At 43.7% G+C, this 24,935-nt stretch overlaps 1 protein-coding gene across 1 annotated transcript in view; it reads right to left on the bottom strand.

The window, feature by feature from the left end:
• The window catches only part of SIM1 (SIM bHLH transcription factor 1), an 86,211-nt gene extending 61,671 nt beyond the window's left edge, over positions 1-24,540 (bottom strand). Inside the window, exon 1 of the mRNA XM_058174783.1 lies at positions 24,366-24,540. Coding sequence (XP_058030766.1) covers positions 24,366-24,540 — 175 coding nt within the window. The remainder of the gene's footprint in view (positions 1-24,365) is intronic.
• Between the last annotated feature and the right edge of the window lie 395 nt (positions 24,541-24,935).

The following is a 24,935-nucleotide window of genomic DNA, read 5'->3' as shown; positions in this document are numbered from 1 at the left end:
TCTGCCAAACTCATTGACCCTGCCTTTTGTCTCATCTCCAGCCTACAACTGAGGCAATCTGAAGTCTGAAATCTGAAGTAAGGAGCTGCTGTACTTTTAAGGTGCTTTCCTTCTTAGCCTGACATTATTCTCGCAATGGATAAGATCTGGCATGCTTCACCAACCATTTGTCTGTTCAGTTCCTCTTTCAGTTGCTGCAAGTGCCTCAATCCCCAGGAAACTGGAAACCCTCATGGTAGAGCTGCATTCTGACATCCTGAGACACCTGCCAGTGCTTGTCTGATCTTATGCAGGCTCTTTACAAATGTGAGTCTAGTGCACTTTTGTAAGAATGATAGGCTTGCTTTTTAAGAGGGATGTGGTCTCTTCTGAAAGAGCTCTCCACTCTTGGGCTTCACAAAAGATTAATGTAAATTGGGAGAGATGGGTTCCGTAGATGCAAGTTGCCAGTCCTGTCTCCACTGGATTCATTACAAGTTTCCCTCTTCTGCTGACATGAGGTTTCACACAGCCATGTTCTTGTGGTGGTGGTGTCTGAAAATCTGCAAAAAGCCTCTAGAAACTGTCTCCCTGACCAGCCAATTCTCCCAGAACCAGACTCATTCATAAATTGCAGGGTCTACAGTTCAGCTCTTTATGCAATGCATCACAGTTACTTACTGCATGTCATCTTAGTCCATTCCAGCTTTGGTGGCACCAGCACCATGTTGATAACTGGGCAAGCTAGTTATAATTGTGTGTATCAGAAGTGTGTGTGGATGTTCTCCAGGGTTTTATATGTACTTTCTAGCTTGCCAGCCACAAGATCAGAAATGAATGTATTGGTCACTCACTCTCAGCATTTCTGCTCCTTTGCGGCACCAGTCAATAGCTCAATAGAAACAACGTCAGTGGTTGTATTTGACATTCCTTCCTTGTTTATTCCTAGAGTAGAGCCCTCTGTGCCTGGGATTTGTCATTTTGACCATAAGCTCAGCTCTCTTTCAGAAGAGTGTTACAGCCTTGCTCAGAAATAGCCAAACAGAAGGGGAGGGATGTGAAGAACATAAAGCTCCCTCCCACTTCATCCTATACCGACAACCTGTTAGTCAGGAAGCTCAACAGATGTCTAATCTGCCATTGTAAGCGTCTCAGATTAGAGTGATTGAGAAATTCACCTATATCCCTTTCTTTCATTTGACTTGCAATTGCCAGGTAAGGTCAGGGTCAGCCACTAACCTCATTTCTGTCACAAAATAGGAACCAGTTATAAGGAGAGCATAATTTATATGGGCATATTTTCTTCCAGTTAAAGGGCCAGGAATTAGTACTATGGTTTGAGTTAGTAATGAAAAAAAGGCCACTGCAGATAAGAATGTAAGTGAATAAACCTCAAATAAGCATCTATGCCTTAATCCATACTTTCTTCACATAACACACTGTGTCATAAACAGAGACTAGAATTACCCAGAGCAGTAGCTTAAATTGTGATTAGCTGCTTGGGGTTCAGGATATTTTCACAATTTAGCGGTAACTTTTCAAACAGAGGTCTTCTCCAGCCCCCATTTAGATATTCTATCACTTGAAAGTAAGACTTGCATGTGGGAAACTCGAGTGTGTCTGATTTTAGATAGGTGTCCTGAGTTCACAAACAAGAAATGAGTAATACAAATTACTCCTACAGGTTCCATTTCTACTGGAAGATGCCTAGGGTGATTTGTAATAATGAGAAGGAAAGATACCTCTTTTCAGGGAAAATGTTATTGGTATTTCTTCTTTGTATCCAAATATCTAGGTATCAAAGTATACAGAAGTAAGACATTTCAAGAAATTACTTTATAGATTGGAAGAAATCAGTCTCACAGACTTGTGTCCCATGTTGATCTAAAACACTGCTAAAAAAACCATGATCAGCTGGTTCATCTATTATGTAAGCCAAGCCACAATAGAAAGTTGCAGTCATAATGGATTAGTATGTAGAACACTTTAAGCAAAAATCAAATATACCACAATGTGGCTTAGCTAGTCATGAGGACTAGAGGTCTAAGTCCAGGAGCATTTACTCTTCTGAAAGCCAAATACAAGGTTGCCAATCTGGTCCAGGTTTCCTCAAAAGGAAAATCTCTGGTTTAGCTTTTCAGACATCCAGTGTCGTGTCCCACTCCCACTCCAAAGAATGAGACAAGGAAGTCCGTAACAAACTTGGCAACGATTCCTTTGCAGCTTGCCAAGTTCCTTCGAGGTTTATCAGGGCAGGCAGGAGTCCAAGCTGTGACTTCAGCGATAGAGTCCGATATCAGCAAACTAGATAAGACTTTGCTTGACTCAAGGTTGGAATGCCAAAAGCAGGTCCTTTATTTGGCTGTGGGGTGTGGCTCCATGACTCAGCATTTATCCAGGCCTGCCCCACCCCTCCTTCTGCTGGCGTCGCCTCTCAGATCTCCGGAAGCAAGGGTCCTCCCACTCTGAATTGTCTTCAGCTGGATCTGCTGTCAGCATCTGGGAAAAGGAGGGGTCAGAGGGAGTAGGGCCGAGTAATTCCAGCACCTGGCTGGCTTCCTGCTCTGAAGGCTGAGCCAAAGGAACACACGCTGTATGAGTGAGGTTTATCGGGCTTGTCCTTTCATTCCTGGAATCCTCTCTGAGCATGGGGCCAAGGCCGGGGGCTGGAGGCATGACAGGCCGTTCATCTTCATTATCAGACTCGGAGTCTGATAAAAAGCCCAGTTGGAAACGGGAGGGGACCGGCTGAGGAGAGGAGGGAGGACGAGTCACAACATCCAGTGTATCCGGACTACTTCGAGCTTTTGATAAAAATGACACATTCAAAAAGCAAAAGGCAAAATAAGAAGGTGGCATTTACATTTTAATTTAAAATGGAAATTCCTACTTGAAGTTGCCTTGAACTCTTTCACGGAAATCAGCATATACAGCTATCAAATGCAAAGAAACAAACAAATACAAGTGCCTGAATTTGAGCTTTCTCCAACCTTGGACTTGGACCAAATGCTTGTTTTGGTCTCCCTTTAGGCCCTGCTTCTGTCTCAGTTAAGCTTATTCTTTGAGATCCTTGGGAGATAAGTGAAGCCATATACAGCAGGGACATACAGAAACCATATCCAGATCTCATAACTAGATCTTTGGGTGATTCTCAGCATACCTTCAGCCATACCCTAACTTTTCCAAAAAGAATGACAAAGCACCCTTATTTATTGCTATGGCTGAACCCATAAAGTGATTTATAACATCTTTTCCACAAGATTTATACCATCTTTTGGCATGATGTAGTCATGGCTGTAGCACAGTAGTGCTAATGAAGATAGGCTTTCTTTGCCACAGCCAAAGCTGTGACACTGGTTTTCAGGCACTTCAATCTATTACAACCTGGTGGCTATAATTTTGTCTGGTCCATCTGGCAGTAACTGCTTCTTTGAGGTCTTATATAGCCTGTGTCATATGTACCTTCTATAAGCCCCTTTTTCAATTGTCTCCAATTATTTTTAAGCATTAGTGCCCTCTCCAATGAGTCTTGCCTTCGCATTACATGTTCAAAATATTTTAGCTTTTGCTTTAGTATTATGCTTCCAAGGAAGAGTCTGGTTTGATTTCACTTTGTACTGAACAATTTGTTCTTTTTGTGGTTCACAACATTCTCAACTATTTGCTCCAGCGCTGGAATCCAAAACCATAAATTTTTCTTAATTCCATCTTTATGATTCTCCAGCTTTCACTATTGTAAACATTATGATTGGGAAGACCTTGGTCTTGACAATATGTACCCTTGTTTTCACAGTGATGTCTCTGCCCTTCAAAATAATGTCTAAAATGAACATAGTGTTTCTCTTAACTAGCAACCATGCCTGTCAAACACTGAGCATAGGAAGGAAAATACCTAGACAATATTTTGAAGGGCAGAGTCGTCACAGTGACAACAAACGTATATATTGCGTTGGTCGAGTAAGGAGTTCGAGACCGGAGTCATGACAACAGCTCTTTTTATTTAGAGTGAGACTTCAGCCAAAAGGTGCAGGGGGTCGGTGCATAGTAAGCTTTAAGTGTGTCTTTCAGGACGGTCCACTCGACTTGCTCGACTGGCCTCGGAGACAGTAGGTTCACTGCCATTTGGAATATCTTCGGGCCACAGTTGGTGAGGAAAAACAACCATTTTTTATCATCAGGTAGTAGGTTATCGTCGTTTGCGTCTAGGAAACAATCGAATCTTGCCATGACATCTCCCATGACTCTTCCGCCGGATCAAATGGCTTCAGTTTGCTGGCAGATTTGGGCATCTTGGGGAGAGCTGGTTTCTTTGTCTCTGTCCTGATCAGTAGTTTACCCTCGTCGCCAGTGTTGCGTTGGTCGAGTAAGGAGTTAGAGACCAGAGTCGTGACAACAGCTCTTTTTATTTAGAGTGAGACTTCAGCCAAAAGGTGCAGGCAGGATGCTCTCCTTATATATACAGCTGGATCAGTTGGCCACCAATAGAATTCAAATGTTTTCCCGCTGGAATTTTCCACCAATGGGATCATATACAACAGTATATATTGCCAAGACCATGATCTTCCCAATCATAATATTTATAATGTCAACTTATTCCCAGAGAACCTGTTTGGTCTAGTGGTAAAGGCTGGAAACCAGGGGACTATGAGTTCTAGTCCCAGCTTAAGCATGGAAGCCAGCTAGATGATAAGAGTTACTCTCTATCAGCCCATGACACAATCAGTCAATTTTTGTCTCAAACAATGGATCAACACAACCAATAGATCAACAATAGGGGTGACAAACTCAAGGGGTGCTTAGATCTGGCCTATGGGGCTGCCCTGGGAACAAAAAGGACTGGCCTGTGGTGCCTCTGCCAGCTAAAATGGAGCTCAGGAGGGCTGCGCGTGGCCCTCCTGGGCTCCGTTTTTGACTGTGATGGCCTCCTGCAGCCCTCTGCCAGCAAAAAACGAGCTGGCAGAGGGCTGCAGGCTGTCAGGCTGGTCATGCCCACTCTGGCCACGCCCACCCTGGCCACGTCCACTCCCTCCCAGGTCAAACACATCCCTGATGCAGCCCTCAATGGAATTGAGTTTGACACCTCTGATCAATAATAACAAATAAATGGACCCCGCATTATGGCGAAAAATACTGGGAAGAAAAACAAATCAATTAGTTCTCTGATTATTTATACTGATTGGCACTACCTGCTGACTTTTTTTTAATATTGAAGAGCAAACGAGCGATGATAGCAGAAATATTCACAAGTAATATATTGCTACAGGGCTACAGGATTATCATAATTCAATGCCCTACTAATGACTTTGTAGCATTGTCTAACATTACCCAGTCATTGTTGTGGTGGTAGTGTAAACCTGTCTTCATTACAACGACGGTAGACAATGCTGTAAGTCACTAGTAGGGATCCTGTCTTACTATGGGCAGAGTTTTAGTATCCTCTTTAATACTGTTTAGGAGGCAGCACAAATATATGCCACTATCATTTTTCTCAATTCTGCCTCAATAACATAGCCAGTGTATGGGTGTCCCAAAAATTTACTAAAGGGCCGATTAAGATGTGCCTATTTGTAGCTGAGTTTCTTTTTCTGCTAGAATTCCCACTCCCATGTCAGATAGGAAAACCAACCATCAATTACACTCCTTTACCCAGTGGGTGGGATGGGGCAATGGGAATCTGCAAATTAAAGACCACTGTCTTCCACCAGCAGCTCCTGTACTGTGAAAGTTTAACTGTCATTTGGAAAACAAAATAAATAAATTCCCTGTGTCATTTTGCAAGTTGTCCAGTTGTTGGTCTTTGTAATCGCTGCTTCAAAGCAGTTCTTGAAGGATGGGTTTTAGAGAGATCTATTGGTTTCATTATTGATTTTGTAACTGACGCCATATCATTCCAGGCAGCAGAGACCAAAATGGCAAAGGAGAACAATGTCCAGTGACCATATATGCTGCTATTAGACATGGTCAGTAGGAATTGGATAGCTCTTATTCCGTGACTGTGTCATCAACATGATCATTGCTGAAGCACCAGAAACACTGCAAACAGTTAAGTCTTCACATCAGAGAGAATTGGAAGTCAACACAACATCAGATTAGATAAATGCAAAGTTAGACTGCCTCAGCTATGGTTTGGAGTTGACAAAAAGCCTCATTGGTGCAGTATGCTAATGAACAAAAATTTTGAATCATCACACCAAAGACTGGGTGATGCTGTAAATCACTGATGTAAAATAGTCAGACCACGGGATGAGTTCACATAGCATACTAAGCCATGGCTTGCTTTAGTCATAGTCTGCCAAATAACCAAAGACACACTTAATGCTAACCTCTAAGCTGTGATTTGCAAACCGAAATAAATGGGCATGCACAACAGCCCAAGCCAAAAGCAAACAAACTAATTATGGTGTGATATATGAACACCCCTTTTCTTTTGTAGCTTGACTTTAAGTCCAGATGGACATATACCTGGGCTATAATCACCCAGTGCACTAAAGAATGATTTTCTTAAATAGTTTATTGACTAAACCACCCTTAGCTGGGTTCAGAGAACATGCTAAGCTATAAACAGGAAATCCACATTAAGGCCTAGTGTGTTTGAAAATAATCGCTCCCTGATATTTTAGCAGGATGCGGATGATCCAGGGACTTCTATTCTATACTGGCCTGGAAGCTTTTGTCAGTTGTTGATTAATCCAAAGACAGAAATGCTCCCAAGATTGGAATTGAATGGGCTTTCTCCTTAGGCCCCTGAAAAAGGAAAAATTGACCCCTACCTGCATAGGTTAATGAATAGCCACCTGCATTTACAGGTTGAATAGCCATCTACATTTACAGGTTAACTTTGGGGCAGAAATTAACTCTGTCACTTGTATTCTTGCAATTGGACTGGTTTTTTTCCTACTACAGATGCCATTTTCCTTCCTACCTAATCAGGTCAAGTTAATATTTTCCAAATTGACAACATATGGGCGAAACCTCAGCTTTTACCCCCCTCTTGGCTAAGAGGGAGATGGGAGTTGTAGTCCAGTATTTCTGGGAGAATCATTGCACAGCCACAAGAGACGCAAAACTGCCTCCCCTCTGAACCACCACCACCAAACTCCATGGTACCTTATCTAACTGTTTCCAAGTGAAGGCAAGCAATTTGGGGAAATTCCTGTACGATAGGCAGAATACAATAAAGCAAACAGTTTGAACCTTACCCATGTGGATCTATTTGGTTGTTGTTTTATTTGGAAACAAGGTAGTGAACATTTACTCTGAAGTAAATTAGCACACATTGTAATTTCATCAGGAATGCTTGGAATAACTCCCATTTCTTTAATTGAGATTTTAAAAAGTATATAAAATTTTTCAAGTAATCTTATGCCATTTTCCTTAACTGGATTTCCTTAACCTCAATTCAGGAGTTTTCTTCTGAGTGGGCATGCTTAACACATTACAAATGATGGTAAATACCATAATGTCCAAGGAAATGGAGGTGTGTGTAGAAATCTATAAGATAAGTTTAATTCTAATATATTTACTGAGAAGTAGTACCCTAAATGAAATAAAACTTACTGTCCTGATAGAATTCCTTGTCTTCTGCTTTGTTTTCATTTTTAAAAGCTTGTTTCTCAAGGATTTTTCTTAAGGATTTTTTAAAAGTTTAAGTACCAATGTTTTACTTTCCTTTGAACCTACCATAGCATTTTTTTAAAAAACAAATCCCGTAATTGTCTTTTAAACGGAAAGAGTGGGGGCGATAAAAACTAACCCAGAAATCTAAAGCTTTATCTTGTCATTCGGTGGGCCCCAGAGATGGAAAAAGGAAAAGCAGAAAAAAGAATCACTCCGGGATTTATAATCTGAAGGGGGATTTTCCAGGTTAAAGTAGTAAAAAAAAAAAAAGCAAACCTAATCTCTTTCAGAAAATGTCCATGCTGCGCTACAATGCATTTCTTTTTCGGTTCTTTTTTTTTGGGGGGGGGTGTTGTTTGTTTTGTTTTGTTGTCTTGCCTCGAGTCGTAATCTCTTTTTTTTTAAGTCTTTTTCACGCCTCGCTTCCTTGTCATATTTACATAAAGGCGGGGGTGGAAGGGAGGGAGAGAGCGAGCCGCTCCGGCGGAGGATGTATCTATTACGGAGCTAAAGAGACGCCTGTGGCTGCTTTTTTTTCCAAAGCCTCCAGCCTCGGATTATCTTCGCGGCCTGCCTACGGAGCCGCTGTTTCTTCCCCGGAAAACGAGATTTCGATTGCGAAAACAAGACCCCTCAATTAGCAAGCAAAATGAGGCGGAAAGAGATCCACACCGAGGCGGCCGCGTTGACAAGGCAGGCGGGGACCTGCAGCCACACACAGTTCTTCCCCCCCCCGCCCCCACCACGGCGTGCTACCGGCGGGCTGGCAAGAGCAGCCGAAGAGCAGCGCCGGCTTCTTCGCGCGGAGAGGCCGAGCAAGGCTCGATAGTTCAAGCTCTTGGGCCAACCGTCCTGCCGGGTCAACACATTTCCATCCAATCCTAACCTCGATTAGCTCCGAGCTCGGACTTCGCGGCAGGTCACGTGGTCCCTGCGCGCGCAGTCCCAGGACTGAGGGCTGAGCTGTGGGAGTTATGACTCCCGCCAAATAAAGTGTATGGGATGGACCACCCCTCGCTTGTCTTTTCGCTTTCAAGAGCAATCGGTCTCGACCACTGCAGTCGTCCTTCTTCTCCTCGGCCGCCCTGGGTTGGCCTTATCTTGCCCAATGGTCCCCAAAGGCAGGGGTCTCCAAGCTTGGCAACTTTAAGCCTGGCGGACTTCAACTCCCAGAATTCCCCAGCCAGCTTTGCTGGGAGTTGAAGTCCGCCAGGCTTAAAGTTGCCAAGCTTGGAGACCCCTGCCCAAAGGTGTTTTTTTTTTCCAGGAGGCAACTGGACTTCCTTCTTTTTCTTTGAAGACGTTTCGCTTCTCATCCAAGAAGCTTCTTCAGCTCTGACTGGATGGTGGGGAATGGAGCCAGAGCTGAAGAAGCTTCTTGGATGAGGAGCGAAGTGAAACGTCTTCAAAGAAAAAGAAGAAAGTTCAGACATGGGTTTCCGAGCCCTTGCCAAGGTGTAACTGCACCCTCTCCTGGGGTCACCAGCTGGTGGAATGTCCACCCACTGAACAGACATTGACCAGTTGCCAGCCTTGAAAATATGCCCCCCCCCCCGGGTTGAGGCATTGGTTGGCCAGACAATGAAAATTGCCATCTAAAGAATTCAATTTCTGGCTACAGTTCTTTTTATCAATATGCTGCAGGGAGGAATGGATCATGTGGACTGTGCTAATGAGGAAAAACTCAGAGAAATATCTCTGTGTCTCCTGCAGGGATATTTTCAGGACATTTCACACAAGTGATTTTGCTTAACCACACAAAGCTATCAGTGGTAACATCCGCAAATGAGACTTAAGATCCCCACCCCCAACTGAATTTTGAGTTGCCTCAATGAAAGCTGCTAGGAAACTCTCACACTAAGTGGAAAATAGAGCAAATCTTTCCCAGAGTGATCTTAAGGTGGGTTATGAAGCAATGCTATACAACGCCATTCTCTGTGTCCATAGAAGAGATGTGGGTTAATTTCTGCTACAGCTCATAATAAATACACCCTTTCTAAAATCTTATATCTTGGATACATTGGGCTAGAATTACCACTACCAAAAGAAATAGTTGGGTACCATCTTTTCAGAAGCTTCACAAAAGCTTAATAACTTTTAATAACATTTTAATTGAAAAAAGTGCTACCAGAGTCCTGATTTTTTGATAAAGGAAACTTGATCCTGAACAAGACAAAACTAAATGGAATGGGCAATTAGCATTTTTTGGGTTTTCAGGTTTTTTAAAAAGATCATTCTAATCCCACCCTCCTCAAATCAATATGCAAGATTTCATTTAAGAGGAAGCTACCCTGGTAGAAAGCGAAGATAGGATTGATTTTGATCCAGTGTATACACCCCCCCACACACACACTGTGTCGTTTTACTAGAAAAATGCATGTATTTACCAGTAGAAGCAAAAATGTTTCCCTAATTGTAATAGGTACTTCCTACTATAAGAAAAAGTTACCATTAGTACAGAAATATGCACACTATTGCTGTCAAAGCACATTACAGTCTGGGAAAAATTATTTTTCTTATCTTTGTAAATAATTTGATGTAAAGCAAATGTGTTTGTAATATTAGAAATTGAGAGGAAAGGTGGAGGAAGAGCAATAAAGAGAGCTCTTTAGGTTTAGTTTACTATTAAATAGTACTTCTTCAGACATCATTCTCTTTTGTGGCAGGACAAAAATAAAATAAGTAACTCAAAATTTACCACTATGTCAAATTCTGTAAAAGGGACCTGGTGGCTCAGTTGCTAAGATGCTGAGCTTATCGATCAAAAGGTCAGCAGTTCAGCCGTTCAAATCCCTAGTGCCACTTAATGGAGTGTGCTCCTGTTACTTGTCCCAGCTTCTGCCAACCTAGCAGTTCGAAAGCACGTAAAAAATGCAAGTAGAAAAATAGGGACCACCTTTGGTGTGAAGGTAGCAGCGTTCTGTGCACCTTTGGCGTTTAGTCATGCCGGCTATATGACCACAGAGATGTCTTCGGACAGTGCTGGCTCTTCTATTTTGAAATGGAGATGAGCACTGCCCGCTAGAATCAAGAACGTTTAGCACATATGAGCGAGGGGAACCTTTACTTACAAATTCTATAAAGTAGGCAACCCTATAAATTGTTAGGGTTGACACTTGTTAACTCCAGCATATAAAGAATACAACTCTGCAACTGTAGTTATTCTTAGTTATTCCTTTAGCAGTACTTCTATTAGTATATTTTTATATCTGCTCAAGAGAGGTGATAAATTCTATGGAGCTTATTCCCATGTAAGAAGATACAGGACTGCAGCCTTAATGGTTATTTCAGTTGTGTTGGTTGGCCTGAAGTTCCATACAAATCCAAATTAAGTCCAGTTTCCCTCTTTAAGAAGGGCTTTAATCAGGTCCTAGATACATTGCCCTGGCTGACACAACACACTAAGCCCTAATGTAATTTGTTTGATTTGGACTCAGAGTGTGATACGAGTTGAGCAGTAGAGCTGTTGTGGTTTACTCAATAAATTGCAGCTGAAATGATGATGGCTTAGCGTGACTAAATGAAATCCTCCTGGTTTCAGTAAATAGTAGGCACAGAATACTTGGAAATGCATCTTTCCTGCAATGTATCCACTGCAAGAATGGTTGCCCCCACTTTTTAGCTTAGCTGTATGAGGTTAACTCCTGTAGGTCTTTATGGTTTAGGGCAATGTTGGTGAAGCTTTTCAGCACCAAGTGCCGAAATGGGAGCGCAGGGGGGAGGGTGTAGCACCAGAAATCAGAAGAGCATCCCCCTGACGTACATGCACGGAAATGGAAGAGCAGTTCCCTGGCACACATATGCACACCGGTTTCCTGCGTGTGCATGCATGCCGATCACCTGGTCTTCTGATTTCTGATGTGCATGCGTGCATAAAGTCCATGCACACCGGAAACCAGAAGCTCAGCTTCCCAGTGCACACATGCGTGCCAGGGAACTGCTCTTCTGGGTTCCAATGCTCCCACGCATGCAAAGACCAGCTGGACGGTGCGCATGTGCGCTCTGGAACCTGGAAGAGCAATCGGCGACGGCTGGCATGCCCGAAGAGATGGCTCTGCATGCCACTTCTGGCACATGTGCCATAGGTTCGCCATCACCGGTTTAGGGTGTCTAAAGAAGCCAGAAAGTAAGGTTAATTGATAAAATCATGGGTAAGTAAATCACAGTGAAGCATGCCTTGAGGACACAAGTCTCCAATAAACTAACAGGAAAATCAGTTCTGAAGGCTTAGTAGATGTCTGACTCTTTACTTGTCTCTCCTTTCACAGGAGGCTTGGGAGGAAAACCTGCTTTGAAAGGATCTAAGACTATAGTCACAATAGGCATAGCCTCTATTGAACTCAGAAACTTACTTCTAGGTCAGTGATGGTGAACCTTTTCGGAACTGAGTGCTGAAAAGGGAGTGCTCATGCATGCTTGCGCTTCGCTTCACACATGTGTGCCTGGGCCGCAACCTGGAAGAAGACCAGGGCACATGCGCCCGCCCGAAAATAAACTTCCGGTTTCAGCTACTGTACTGAACTTCCGGTTTCAGCCAGCTACTGTTCTGGGTTTCTGCCATGCATGCTCTTCTACTTTCCAACACTGCCGCAGACAAAAAGGCCACCTGTGCGTGGCAGAAACTCGGAAGAAGAATGGGTAATGCCATACGTGCCAAGCGAGATGGCTCTATGTGCCACTTCAGGCACGCGTGCCATAGGTTCATCATCTTGGTTCTAGGTGAACTTGCAAAAGATGGAGCTGACCTAGAAAGTAATCAGCCTTTTCAAGAGTTGTTCTGTACAAAAATAGAACAACTATTTGTGTTCTGTTAAACAGCGTTAAAACTTACAACATAAAAAAGAGGGAGGGGAACATCCAAGGACTTGCAGAGTTAACGTTTAAAGGATAACCTTGAAGCTGGCCTGGCCAAAGCCATCTTTATTGCTTGGAACCCTGACAATAAGCAGCTATGACCAAATTAATTTAAGGAAGAGTGGGCATTGAGTCTTTGGTATTTGAGGCATTTTAGAGATCAGCATCAGCTCCTTTTGCATTTCTTTAGTCCTTTTGATATGTTCAAAGTGCTAGTGAGTCTTTCAAAAGATGTTCAGGAACAGCCAGCATGAAGGAAGACTACCAAGTGTAGGCTGATAGGTGAATTCCCATCCTTTTCTTCCTTCAGCTGGTGAGGGGGAGCCATCCCACAGACACTGAAGTTACAGACAGCCAACTGGTTTCAACCTAGCCTGCAGTCCTAATTCAACCAGAGATTTTGCAGATATTCTGTCCCCTTTCTTGCATCTTCCTAAATTTTTGCCTTCAATTGGATTCTCCTGCATTGATTTCATCCAATTGTAGTTACCTATAATCAGTTTTACAGATCCTTGGAGTAGTAGAATGTTATTGGTATATCTAGTTCTTAAGAGAATTTGGTCAGCATAAAATAAAACAAAAATGGACTCTAGCCACCCAAAAAAAGCTTTAATTTAAATTATCCTGTACAGCAGTGTTTCTCAAACCCAGCAACTTCAAGATGTGTTCACTTCAACTTGAATTCCACACAACTTAAAAGTTGCTGAAATTGAGAAATGCTTCCATACCTCAATCTTCCCCAAGATGATCCCCTCTGTATGTGGGGAGACTACAACTCCCAGAATTCCAAGTCATCATGGTAATTGAAACCCATCTGGAAAGAAGCAATGAAGGTCATTTTTCTTTTGAGGCCAACCACAGAATTTTGCAGAGTCAAGCATATGAAATGTGAGTTTAATAGAAAACTCTAAAGCTGCTGAGAAGGCTAGGCACAACTGGAATTGCTATTCATGATCATCAATCTGTCACTTCCAGCAGAAATTATTCAACAAATATTTTCTTTGAAAACTTCCCCTTAAGCTACAATATTTGGATGTTTGATCCTGGATTTTTTTTTACACCTGTTAAAGGTTTTAAAAGTGACCCTGGGCTCAATTCACACAACATAATATGGTTTGATTTTGGCTGGGCATATTGTATGAATCAAGTCAATTATTGTTTATTCAATAATGTATAGTTAAATAAGATTTGGTTTAGTTTGATGAGGGAATTCATCCCCTTCAATGTTTAGGATTGGTTGCCAAGAAGTGATAAAGCAGGCTGAAGCTTCCATTTCAGATTCTCATGCAATCCTAACAAAATTTATCTTCTGCTAGAAGGCTTTTAGTATCAAGGACAGAGAAGAGACTCATCCTTTCTATAGGTGGAGAAGATTTCCTCTTAGAAAAAAGAAGACAGGACAATACCTAATTGGGCAAGCCTGATGGGCACTTCAGTGAGAAACAAACTTCCTCTACGGAATTCAGTAATTATGGATATGCCTCCTATTGTATAACTAAAGATAATCTCCCATGCATTTAGCTTCAGCTAAAGGCTCTCACTTGATTTGATCTTTGACCCTGTGTGAATTCTGAAATAGTATTTTTGTTTCTCCTGCCAATCACACAACTACTATCACAAATTTTTTTTGTCCAAAGAAGATGGAATTTTCACCACCATTTCTGGTGACTTCAACTTAAGAGAGTTACGGATCAGGGGACAGCTTCGCTCTTGGTTCCTTTCGAGTCCACTAACTTGCTGGAGGCTTTCAACCAGGTTCACCCACTTCTAACTGAAGCAAAAATCTGCTACTAGTGCCTGGGACAATATTAAACAAGCTGAGAAGTCTCTGGAAGATTTTTGGTCAGCCTTGATTGTATTTTCTCAGCTGGAGTGTTGTTCATAGAAGGATTCACAGGGTAAACTACACCCTGTCTCCCATCCCTGATTCTTCTGGTCTTATAGAAGCAGCCAGTTCTCTGTACTGATGCCTCAGTAATGAAGATAGGCAGACTTAATACTGTATGTTCATATATAGGTTGGAGGCATGCTAGAGTGGAAATGGCCTGATCATAGAAGCACAGAGTGGGAAGAAATCTTAGAGGTCATCTAGTCCACCTCTTGCTAGATTCAGGATCCTTTGGAGCACATTTGATGGATGACCATCCAGCCACTGTTTAATGACTTCAACAAAAGAGAACTCATTTTGTTTGGCAGTTGATTCCCTTGGAATGGTATAATGGAAGCCATTCACCTGAATGACTCATATATTCAGGAAATGTTTCCTGACATTTACCCTAGTAGTTTTAAGCCCTATGTTCTGGCCCTGCCTTCTGGGACACTAGAAAATCTGCTCACACCTTTATGAGACAACTCTTTAACTTTCTGAAGACTGTTATTCATGGGATGTGTTGACATACTGTTATTCATGGGATGTGTTGACATTCAAGAAGGTCTACTTCACAAAGTTGTTTGTGGCATGGCAAGTTTCCTTTCATATAGAATTCAGCACTCAGTTCCACAAATGTCTTTAAAACATGTCTTCTGAACTCTTTTGGTCCAGGTTTAGTACCACTCCCTAAATCACATTTGGAAAGGACCTTAGAGACCAACTAATCTAATCTCCTGCTAAAGTCAGAATCTATTTGTTCTCCTAAAAAAGAAAGACTGGATTCTGCTTGGCCATTGAGATTCTTTTGCAAGGCATCAATGAAGATCAGAGTGGGGCTTTCAAGGGTTTAAACAAATTCACAAAGAACTAGCCTATCTTAGGCTAGTTCTAACTTAGGCTAGTTATAACCATGTGCGTATTGATTGCAGAGGAACCTGAGAGCATTTATTGAAGAGGCTCTACAAATGCCAGGCCATTCCACAGGGTACTGCTTGTTAGTATGCCTGAAGATTTTGAATCACCTGAAAGAAAACAGACTAAAGCACTCTGCATGTCTAAGATACTCCATCTTCCTCAGTTAAAGTTTGGAAAGACCTATTTGACACCATATGGTACTATTCACTTTTCTGATTGGGTGACAAGGGAAAGGGGTGGAGTTATCTCCAGCCAGGCTCTGGAGAGGCCTGCATCTTTAATCTATCTTATTCCCCTCCAATCAGGTGTTTTCATAGCCCACTGAGAAAACTTGGCTGTTGGGCTGCTTCTGTGCAGTCCTTTCAGCCTGGAACCGTGGAAGCTTTTTTTTTTTTAAAAAAAACCTGGTAGGCAATTGGAGGATTTGTATACCAGATTTATAGTGTCGTCCAGTCATTGCCTGGGCAATCTATCATTAATGCAGACAGGGTTTATATTGCCAGGATGAGGGCTGGGTGATGCTATAAACTGCTAATGAGGAAACCCTCCCTCTCGCTGACCTTTCCTCTTAATTCTTATTTGACCCACGAAGATTTCATTCCTCCCAGGTGAAGGGAGAGAAATTGGTGGCTTGTTTTTGAACAAAGCTAAGTGATTCAACTGGAAAACTCCAAGTGTGGCTTCCTTCCCATAAAGCCCCTAAATCCAATCCATTTCTGATGCCCAGCTACAAGCATCTGGCACAAGTTCCAAAGGCTTCACCTTCAAAGAAAGCAGACGACCTAATTTTTCACATTTGCCAATCCCTGCCACTTGCTACCTCTTACAGATTCCCTTGGCCTCAGCCCTCTGCATCTAGGACCAAACTCTCTGGTGCCCCTTTCAAGGGTGGGGCTCTGTTGGTTTGGCAGGAGCATATGAAATCCCAAGCACTCCTCAGCGGGAGGATCTGTCTGCCTAGGATGGTCAGAAATGGCAGTTCTGTCTATTCTGTGCACACTGTTGTAGCTGCCATCTTGACTTTTTTGACCAGACTCTATGGGTATCCCTGGTCCTTAGGTACCTCTCTCTGCTGAAGTGTGGGCAGGGAAAAAATAGATAGAGGAAAAGGATCTCTTTAAACCTTAGGCAAAGCAGTCAGATCTAGACTGAAATGGAAACTAATCTCCTAAGCAAGGCTTATGCTATGCAATTGATCCTCTTTGGTTGTTTACTTAAATAGAATAGAATAGAATTTTTATTGGCCAAGTGTGATTGGACAAGGAATTTGTCAGTGTTCTTACTCTAGTTTGAAAATAGTCTTCACACCCATAAATGAACAGTGGCCTTGAAAAAAGAGGAAGGGGGATTTTAAATTAAAAAAGCAAAATCCCCACCACTTTGAAAGTGGGGGTTGCCAAACCAAATGCTCATTCCCTGTCCTGCAGTTCAGTTTCTTATTCAGTGCTTACAGGACCTGGCTACTGTGGTAGAGAAAATCTTTCCTATTTTCCCCCAAAACAAACAATTGTAAATTATTTGAGTGATCAATTAAATCACGAAACATTTATTACGATTTTAATCATAAATAATTAGGCTCTCTAGCGTACATCTATAAAATAATTAATTTACTTTTACATATCAATAATTATACAAATAATGCAGTTTGATTTTCCTTATGCAGAACTCTGATGAGCACCATGGTTTATCACATCTGGTGAAAAGAAAAACAGAAGCAGGTTGTGAAAAAGCAGCTTTCTCGAAATAAAGAGTGCTGTGAGTAAAATCAGGGGTTGTTATTACCAGTAGACAGCAGAATTGTATTTTACCAGGGTACTGCATACACAGGTTTTATTGGGCTGTAAAATGCTACTCAGATTTTTCATACAAAACAGCAACAAAGGAAAAGACATTTTTCATATTTCAGACAAACATCCATCAAGGGAAAACCAGAAACAAAAGCATTATCACCATGTAGGATTTTCACAGGACCAATGATCTGTTACCTTGAGAATGAATTTTATTATAATTTTAAAAGCCCATTCTGGCAAAAGACAGGTTCAGTCCCTCCCTACATACACACACACACACACACTTTGCCAATCAGTCTGATCTCTGTTTTCCTCTGCCATAAATCTACTTCTGTAGCAGTTATGCGAGGGCTTTCGTTCTGCACTTCACATTTCAAGTCCAGATCAAAACCGGAATTAAAGAAAAGTTAGCCTAAATGAGAAAAACGTCTGTAAGAAAATAAACACTGAAACCCGAGGTTCAACCCTTTCTCCCAGCAGCAAGAAAAACATCATTCAGCCACCCACGTGGGAAACGAAGGTTGCTTCCCTTTTCTTCTGTCTCTGAAAATAACTATGCCTTTAGTCGTGAAAATCTAAGCCGCTTTCATTCATTCATTCGTTTCAGAAAACAATTTTAAATGGCCTACACTTAAGTGAGCAAAAAGAAATAAGAACTTATCTGAGATTTATTTCTGAGCCGATGTGCGGTTGAAATACACTACCCTGGTCAGTTACTTCAGGAATCAAATCGAACCTACTACAATGTTATTTATTTTAAAAAAACTAATTAAACGGGGTGTCATCCGCCAGTTTAATTACTTGTTTTCAGAGAGGACAGAATGGATTTTGGCAAAGTTTTATTATTTCTGGACTAGCGGGGCATATTCGCATCAAGGGAAGGGCACCACAATTGCAAAAGCAAGTCAAACCCATAAATCCAATCGCCGGGTCCCTAGACTTAAATGGGAACTCGGTGACAATCATTGAAAAATCGCACGCGAAGTACCTGCAGGAGTTGTTATTTCATCATAAATTGAGCTTTTTATTTCTTAAACAAACAACAACAAAACTCCCAGAAGCAACCGCAAGAATAACTTCCTTCTTTATTCCCCAGTTTCTCTCAGCACTCCGGAGGCGAGTCAGGTTAGCGGACTCAATGTTGTTGCTACTGTTACTTCTTTTATTAGAACCTGCACCGATCTTTACTTGAAAGAGAAAAAAAATTCTGGGCGCAGCGTTTGAGTCCCCGGACCGGGCGAAAAAGGAAGCGGTTCCTTATTCCTGCCTGCCGAGGCTTTGCTCGCTTCAGCAGTCCAACCGGGGACATCCTCCTCCTCCTTCATCCCTCCCCTGGCTAGATTGGATCGCCTCCCACACCCTTGCCCGCTTTCTACAGGTCTTCCCAGATTGGCATCGTCTGCTCTAGGAAACCAAAAGTTCCCTTTGGAGGAACCAGCGCTCTTGGTTTTAGGGAGAGGGGCTCCCGCCGCGGTGGAAGGCTCCTGCGGTTGCAGGCCCAGTATCGCATCCCCACCCACCCCGCTTCCTCCCTTCTGCTTGGATTCGAAAACCTTTCGGATCTTCAAAGGACTTTTTTTTTAAACAGTAAAAGAGTTGGAAGGGAACTTGGAGGTCATCTAGTCCAACTCCCTGCTCACGCAGGAGGCTTGTACTAGGGATTCGAACCACCGATCTTTCTGATCGACAAGCTCGGTGTCTTAGCCATTGAGCCACCTAGTCAGTTTTTGTTAGCTTTCTCTGTAGCTCTCTTCAGTGGAAGCAGCAGACCGGATGCAAAATCCAAATATTTGAAAGGCGCTTGCCCCCCTCCCCACAAAATAGCATTTTAACTCTCCCTTCCCAGTTCAGCAGTGAAAATAAAGCGCCCATCCCCGTCTCTTTCTGTCTACCTCTTTCCCACAATAGCAGCCAACCGACGGCCGCTTTTTCCTTCCGTCTCCCATTTCCCTCGGGGTTATCACCCCCCTCCAAAAGGGGGGAGCTTTAACACAGACCATTGGGCGCACTCTACCTCACCCTTTTTCAATCTGAACTGGAGCCCTTTAAGATGCGTTGGGCTACAGCTCCCGTCGTCCCCAACTGGGGCATGAACCCACCCTCCACGCACATTTTGCACCAAAGCAGATCGATGAAGCCTGTTCTCCGACATTAGCCGGGTTTCGTGCTAACCGAGGAAGAGTTGGCCGCTAACTCTCCTCTTTATATCCACCTGGGGCTATGTAAGAGAGGAGTATGCACCTTCCACACCATATGTGCCTTCCACGGAACTAGATTAATATTTTTCTGCGTTGGATTGTCACGTTTTTAGAAAGGGACAATCCAGGGGGTTCTACAGGCATACCTGCCAGTATTAAACCACGCCTTCCTAGTAAGCAAAGGGATACAGAAATGGAGTTTCAGTGCAACGGTTGACTTGATTTTTTTTAAAAAAATTGTGAAATGACTAAAGCACTAGCAGATAATCCTAGGGCCCTGATCCCAGCACAATGGATGCTACGCATTTGCATCCATTTGTAGCTACAGTTTGGGGGATATCAATTATATTGAACGAACTGAACTTGCGGAAGATTGTGGCAAAATAAAAGTGGAAGTCTTAAAAGGAGCCACAGATTTCTTTCTAGTTTTTTGGAGGTGGAGGAGGAGGAAGAGGAGGAGGAGAGGGAGAGGGAGAGGGAGAGGAAGAAGATGACGAAGATGATCAGGAAGGTGACTTTCTAATTCACGAGAACTCCTGTCGGTTCCGTTGCGGTTTTACTCTTTTCAAATCTCCCCTTTCCAATGCCAGCGAGCGAAGGACTCTCTGATCCGTGGGACAGTTTGGTGAGCAGGCCCCGCCCGAGTCAAGGGCTGGCGGGAAAAGTGACCCAGCTCGGCCTTTGCGGCACAGCCTGTGACATCCACCCCATCTTTCAGCCTCAACTTTTTGCTGGAAAGGTTATCAGCCCTTCTCTTCAACCGCTTCCTTCAAACGTATCTTACCTCCTCGCTTTTGCCCAGTCGGGGAGAGTGGGGGGGGACCGATTTCCCTGTGACTCCAACATCGGTAAGAAATTCAAGATCAAATTCAAAGGCCCTTAGGGACCCTTGTTTTCGCCCCGCATAATATAATCAGGACCCCCGCCCCGAACCTCAGATCACGAAACGTCAACTCGTATTAGAGACTATACATAAAAATCCCAATTGGGGGTGGGAGTGGAGATCATGATAGAAAAGTTATTTATGAGTAACTGCAATCCACCGTTGTTCGCTCAGTCTAGAACACCACCACCCCGTTTCTCGTCCGTTTCAGGTGCCCAAACCCGAGAAAATGATACCCCTCCCCCTCCCCCGCGCCCGCTTCCTTGCTGCATTTTATCAAGTGGGGGCTTCACAAAGAGCGAAAAAAGGTGCTTGGCTTTCAAATCGTTCGGTATTGGCCCAGCGATTGAAGAACCCGAGTGAAAAGGAAAGGCGGCGACACTATCCCCAAAAGAGTGAATCTAGCACTTTTAAACCAAAATTGCCCCCCGCCTCTTCTTTCTTCGACAATCTGTAGCGTTGTATTGGCGCCTAACTCACCCTTCCCCCGAGATCCCCTCCTTCTCATACAGTTGTGTGGGGATCCGGAAGGGGCTTGCTCTATCCCCTAGGTAGATTTAAAGCGAAGGGGTTTACTTCATAGGTAAATAGGTGAGGCCCTTACAAACAAGACGAAAGGCAGCTGCCACTCAGATCCTCCTTGGAAATAAATAGGCTTCACTGAAATCGATGGGACTTAGGCACTGAGCAAATATTGGAAGGCTCAGTCTGTAAGGTGGGGATCCTACCCGCTTGCTGAAAAGCAAGGAAGCTGCCTGGGAATCAATGGGATTTAGATCCAGGTGCGTGTTCAGAATCCAATATTCAGTGTCGCTTTTTCTCCGTGTCCAATTTTGGCTCGTATCGATTCCTATACAGGCAATCAAAGCTTCTGCGCGCTGATCCAGCCCTCCGCCGTTTCTTCTCCAGTCTTCGGAAGTTTTTTTTTTCTTTTTCGGGCGGGTGCTCTGGATTCCCTGCCGGCCGGGGATGGCTCAGCCTGGCATCCGTGGAGGACCCCCTGTTTTAAGAAGCCTGCCCTGAGGAGAGGGAGAAGGAGAGGACTGCCGGGACCATTCTTGCTTTAAGAACAAGAGAGCCACGAGATAAACGCGGGGTCAAACAGCTGTCGGGCCGGAAGAAGAATCAAAAGGGAGGCAGGCCGCAGGAAAGAAGGTGCCTAAAGAAGGTGCCACAACTACCTAGAGGGGCAACAGAAGCCACCTCGGGCGATTGCTTTCCGAGCCAAGGAGGGACTTGTTCAGCCCGGGATAGATTTCAGGGGATTCGAACGCTTTAAAAGCCGGAGCCGCTTTCTTAAAACTCGACTGCGTACACAGCATGCCCCCTTAGAAAAAGTACCGCCAGAAATCCGTTTATCTTTAGCTAACCCTGGTCCCACCAAGCGCCTTCAGCATCTCAGCGGCTCTCCAGCTGCCCCAGTACAACCGCTCCATACCCGAGCGCGTTGAGTCCAGCGGCTTCCACCGGCTCGTACTTGGCCGCCGCTAATCCCCCTGAGGCTTAACCTCTCCTCCCCAGCCCGTTTCACCCCCTTCCTGCCCAGATATTCGGCGACTTTCCAAGTCAAGAGGAGCTGGGACGGGAGACTCCTTTTCCTCCGGCCGCTTTGATTATTCGCAGGCTACAAGCTGTACCATATGCTTCTTCTGATCGAACAAGCCCGCCAGGGAGGTGCGGGTAATTGAGCAGATCCGTCGCAAAGCACAAACTCGAGGTAGCCCGCCGAGATCGAGGCGGTGGGAAAAGCGCGGCTAATCGTCTTGGAGAAGCTGCACCGGGTCTTACCCGTTTGGCTCTCTTCCATCCGTTCCCTCTCGATAAAAATGCCACAACCAGCCTAAACATCTGGCTGGCTGTGCGACGAAGCATAATAAGGATAATAATAATCGTCACAACGACGGCATCCCGCTTACATTCACCTGAAAGGTGACCTCCAGCGAAGCTCTCGGAAGAGAAATATATTTAAAAAATCAAATCTCCAATGCTTTTGCCTGCGCCTTCTTTCAATGGTTTTTTTTTTCTCCCCTGAACAGAGGGCACCTAAAACTAAAACTCCCCAGCCTGTCTTTTTAAAATGCCGCGTTACTGTGTGGCTTTCCCAAGGCGACGGCGCAATTCGGTCACCGCTGAGTAGGTTTCGGTCTCTGGGTGCAAGCATCAGGTAGACCGTAGAAAAATGCTCCTTTTTCCCTGGAGCGCGCCCAAATGTAGCCACAGACAATTTCCAATGAAAGCAAAGAGGCTTCCTTGGGAACAAATGGTTTGCTTTTTTATCCCGCTGATCCCCGCGTTGTTAAACCTCCATAAAAACACGAATTCTCGCAATCTTTAGCTACCTCATACAAAAAAAAAACCACACACACAAAAAAACGCTGCTGGAATGCAACGGGAATCTTATTTCAGAGTGTCCCGATGCATAGCAAACCTATGGCAATAATAGCCCTTTCCATTATCTTTTCCTGGTCTCGATCCACCCCAAATCAACCGTTTGTGTCCTCCCCGGGCTGCTTTTAGTTCGGGGGTTCAAGCAACTGGTTAATTCTGCTGCTCTTGAAGTCAGTAGGGCTTAAAGAAATATAAGCTGGGTCTCCTGCTGTGCAAATAGCTTGGCTGTCATGCTAATACACTGTATTGGACATCGTCAAACGGGAAACAGCTAAAAACCCCAGTCCCAAATCTAATTACTTTGTTGTTCTGATCCCAGATGTATACATATGTTCTATGTTTACATCACAAACTTGCTTGGAAACAAGTTCCATTTTAAAGGGTTTGTAAAAACTTCAAAGGCAATAGGATAAAGATTCAGTTTCTATTAAATTCTAACTTGACAAATTGATTGAAAATTCACTTTCATTAACAGATGTGGAAATACAAATCTCTTCCTACTGTTTTCTTACTTTGATTCATAACAACATTTTTTGTATCTATGTGTCCATAAATTCCATTGGGAAAAAACTACAAGCCTCAATGGTTGGCCAGCCCTTTGGACTTTTTCCAAACCCTAGCTGTAAATGTAAAATGTTAGTTACATATCCCAATACACAAAATCTTTGAAAAAATTAAATCTGCTGAGAGATATGTTAATCCTACATCAATTTTCCTGATAAATCTACATAGGATTGTCTCATTAGACTATTCCAGTTGTGATAAATTCTGAACGTCTTTTTGTTGTTGTTAGTTTTACAGAAGTACTCTTGGGACCTTTACTCTAGGAAACAGTAATAGTTATAGTTAGAATTTGGGCTCTGCAGAAGAAAACTCTTTTGCTCACATTTACTAGAAACCCCTTAGAGTTGCAGGAAAGCTCCTTAGACTTGTATGTTCTACCTACCTACTTGTAAGGATTTGTTTTTTTCCTTAAAGGGAAAAAAAAAAGAAGTGCCTCATACTCTAGTTTCTGGGCTCATTTTCTTCAGTGTGGACTTTACTGACTCTTTCTCACTCTGGTTTTGATTTCCATCCTGTGCCAGGCATGACAACAGTATTTTCCCACCCTAAAGATAAGAACATGTTCATCTGAGAGATGAAATATGATTTTCCTAGCCAAAGAGGCCTTATTCGAAGGAAGGGTTTTATTTCCCCAACCACCTGGATGCAGAACCCAGGCAAAGACTGTAATTTCTATTTGGTCTCCAAACGGAGGTGGGGTATCATGGATATTCGATCCAGATGTGCCACATTCATACATATTCATATTTGAGATTTCTTTCTTGTGCATCTTTCTTTCTTCTCTTGCTTGGAGTTGTGCCGCCTTGGTCCACATAATAGAAACCAGGGCTTAGGATCTGGATCAATATTTAACTTGGTATTAATTTCTTGCCTTCTCCCAATTTTTTCTATTGTAAATAGGAGGGAGATGCCCTCGTATTTGGGGCAGCCCACGTGGCTTCACCCACCGGGGAGAGGGGCGGGTGGGATTGTTTGTTTGTCTTAGTCACTGGAAGTGGGAGCTGCGCTCCCAGCTTCATTGACAAAGGTGCCTCTGGTTCCCCCCAGCCAAACAGGTCCTATCTACCAAAGAGGAAAAGGTTTAGGGGGGGGAGGGGGGAGGAAGTAGCAGCAGACAAAAAAGGAAAGTCTCCAGAGAACTTTCTGCAAAATCCACACAACTTCTGCCCTAAGAACAGTCGCTCTGGAAGTTCTCTCGAGTAGACAAAAGAGGCGGAAGGTTGGCCCAGCTAGGAAGAATAACCCTATTGGTTCCACTCTCCCTAAGGCGTTAGAAAGATGGAAGGCTCAGGAGGGGTGCTACTTACCTTCCGGGAACACCACCCTCATTTTTAAGTAGCTGGTAGTGAGGCGAATGATGGAGGCCTTGTCCAGTTGCGAGGTGATAGCCGAAGGCAAAGGCAGAAGCTTGGCCAGTTCGTAGAATTCGCTGTTTTCTTTCTCCCGCCTAGTTCGGGCAGCATTTTTGGATTTCTCTTTCATGGTGCTTTCTTTCCCCTTCTCTGCGACCAGGCCAGCTCCGCAGATGCATCCAAGAAGAAAGATCACTCCCAGCAAAGCATCGCCAGCTCCGCTTGGCTTGGCGTCCCTAGTCTAAGCCATGTCTCCAAAACCTCCGGCGCTGGAGTTCAAGTGGGGAGGAGGCGAGCGCAGAGCGGCCTTAGCAGGTGAGGAGCAGCATTATATGAAACCCTCGTTTTCAACAAAGCCGCCGAGGGAACCCACCAAGTGAGGAATCCAGCGGAAAGAGTCCCAAAGGCGTGGTTGACTCTCAGAAATTTAGCCCAGGACCCTGGCGTTTCTCTTCTTTTTCTGTTGGCCAAAGTAACTCCTCCGCCCAGGACATCTCAGAGCGCTTCTCTTTGGGGCATCCTTCC

The sequence above is a fragment of the Ahaetulla prasina genome, chromosome 1 (assembly GCF_028640845.1).
Source record: "Ahaetulla prasina isolate Xishuangbanna chromosome 1, ASM2864084v1, whole genome shotgun sequence".
In the NCBI taxonomy this organism is placed as follows: domain Eukaryota; kingdom Metazoa; phylum Chordata; class Lepidosauria; order Squamata; family Colubridae; genus Ahaetulla; species Ahaetulla prasina.
Note: the sequence above shows the minus strand (reverse complement) of the source record. Positions and strands in the feature narration are given on the sequence as shown.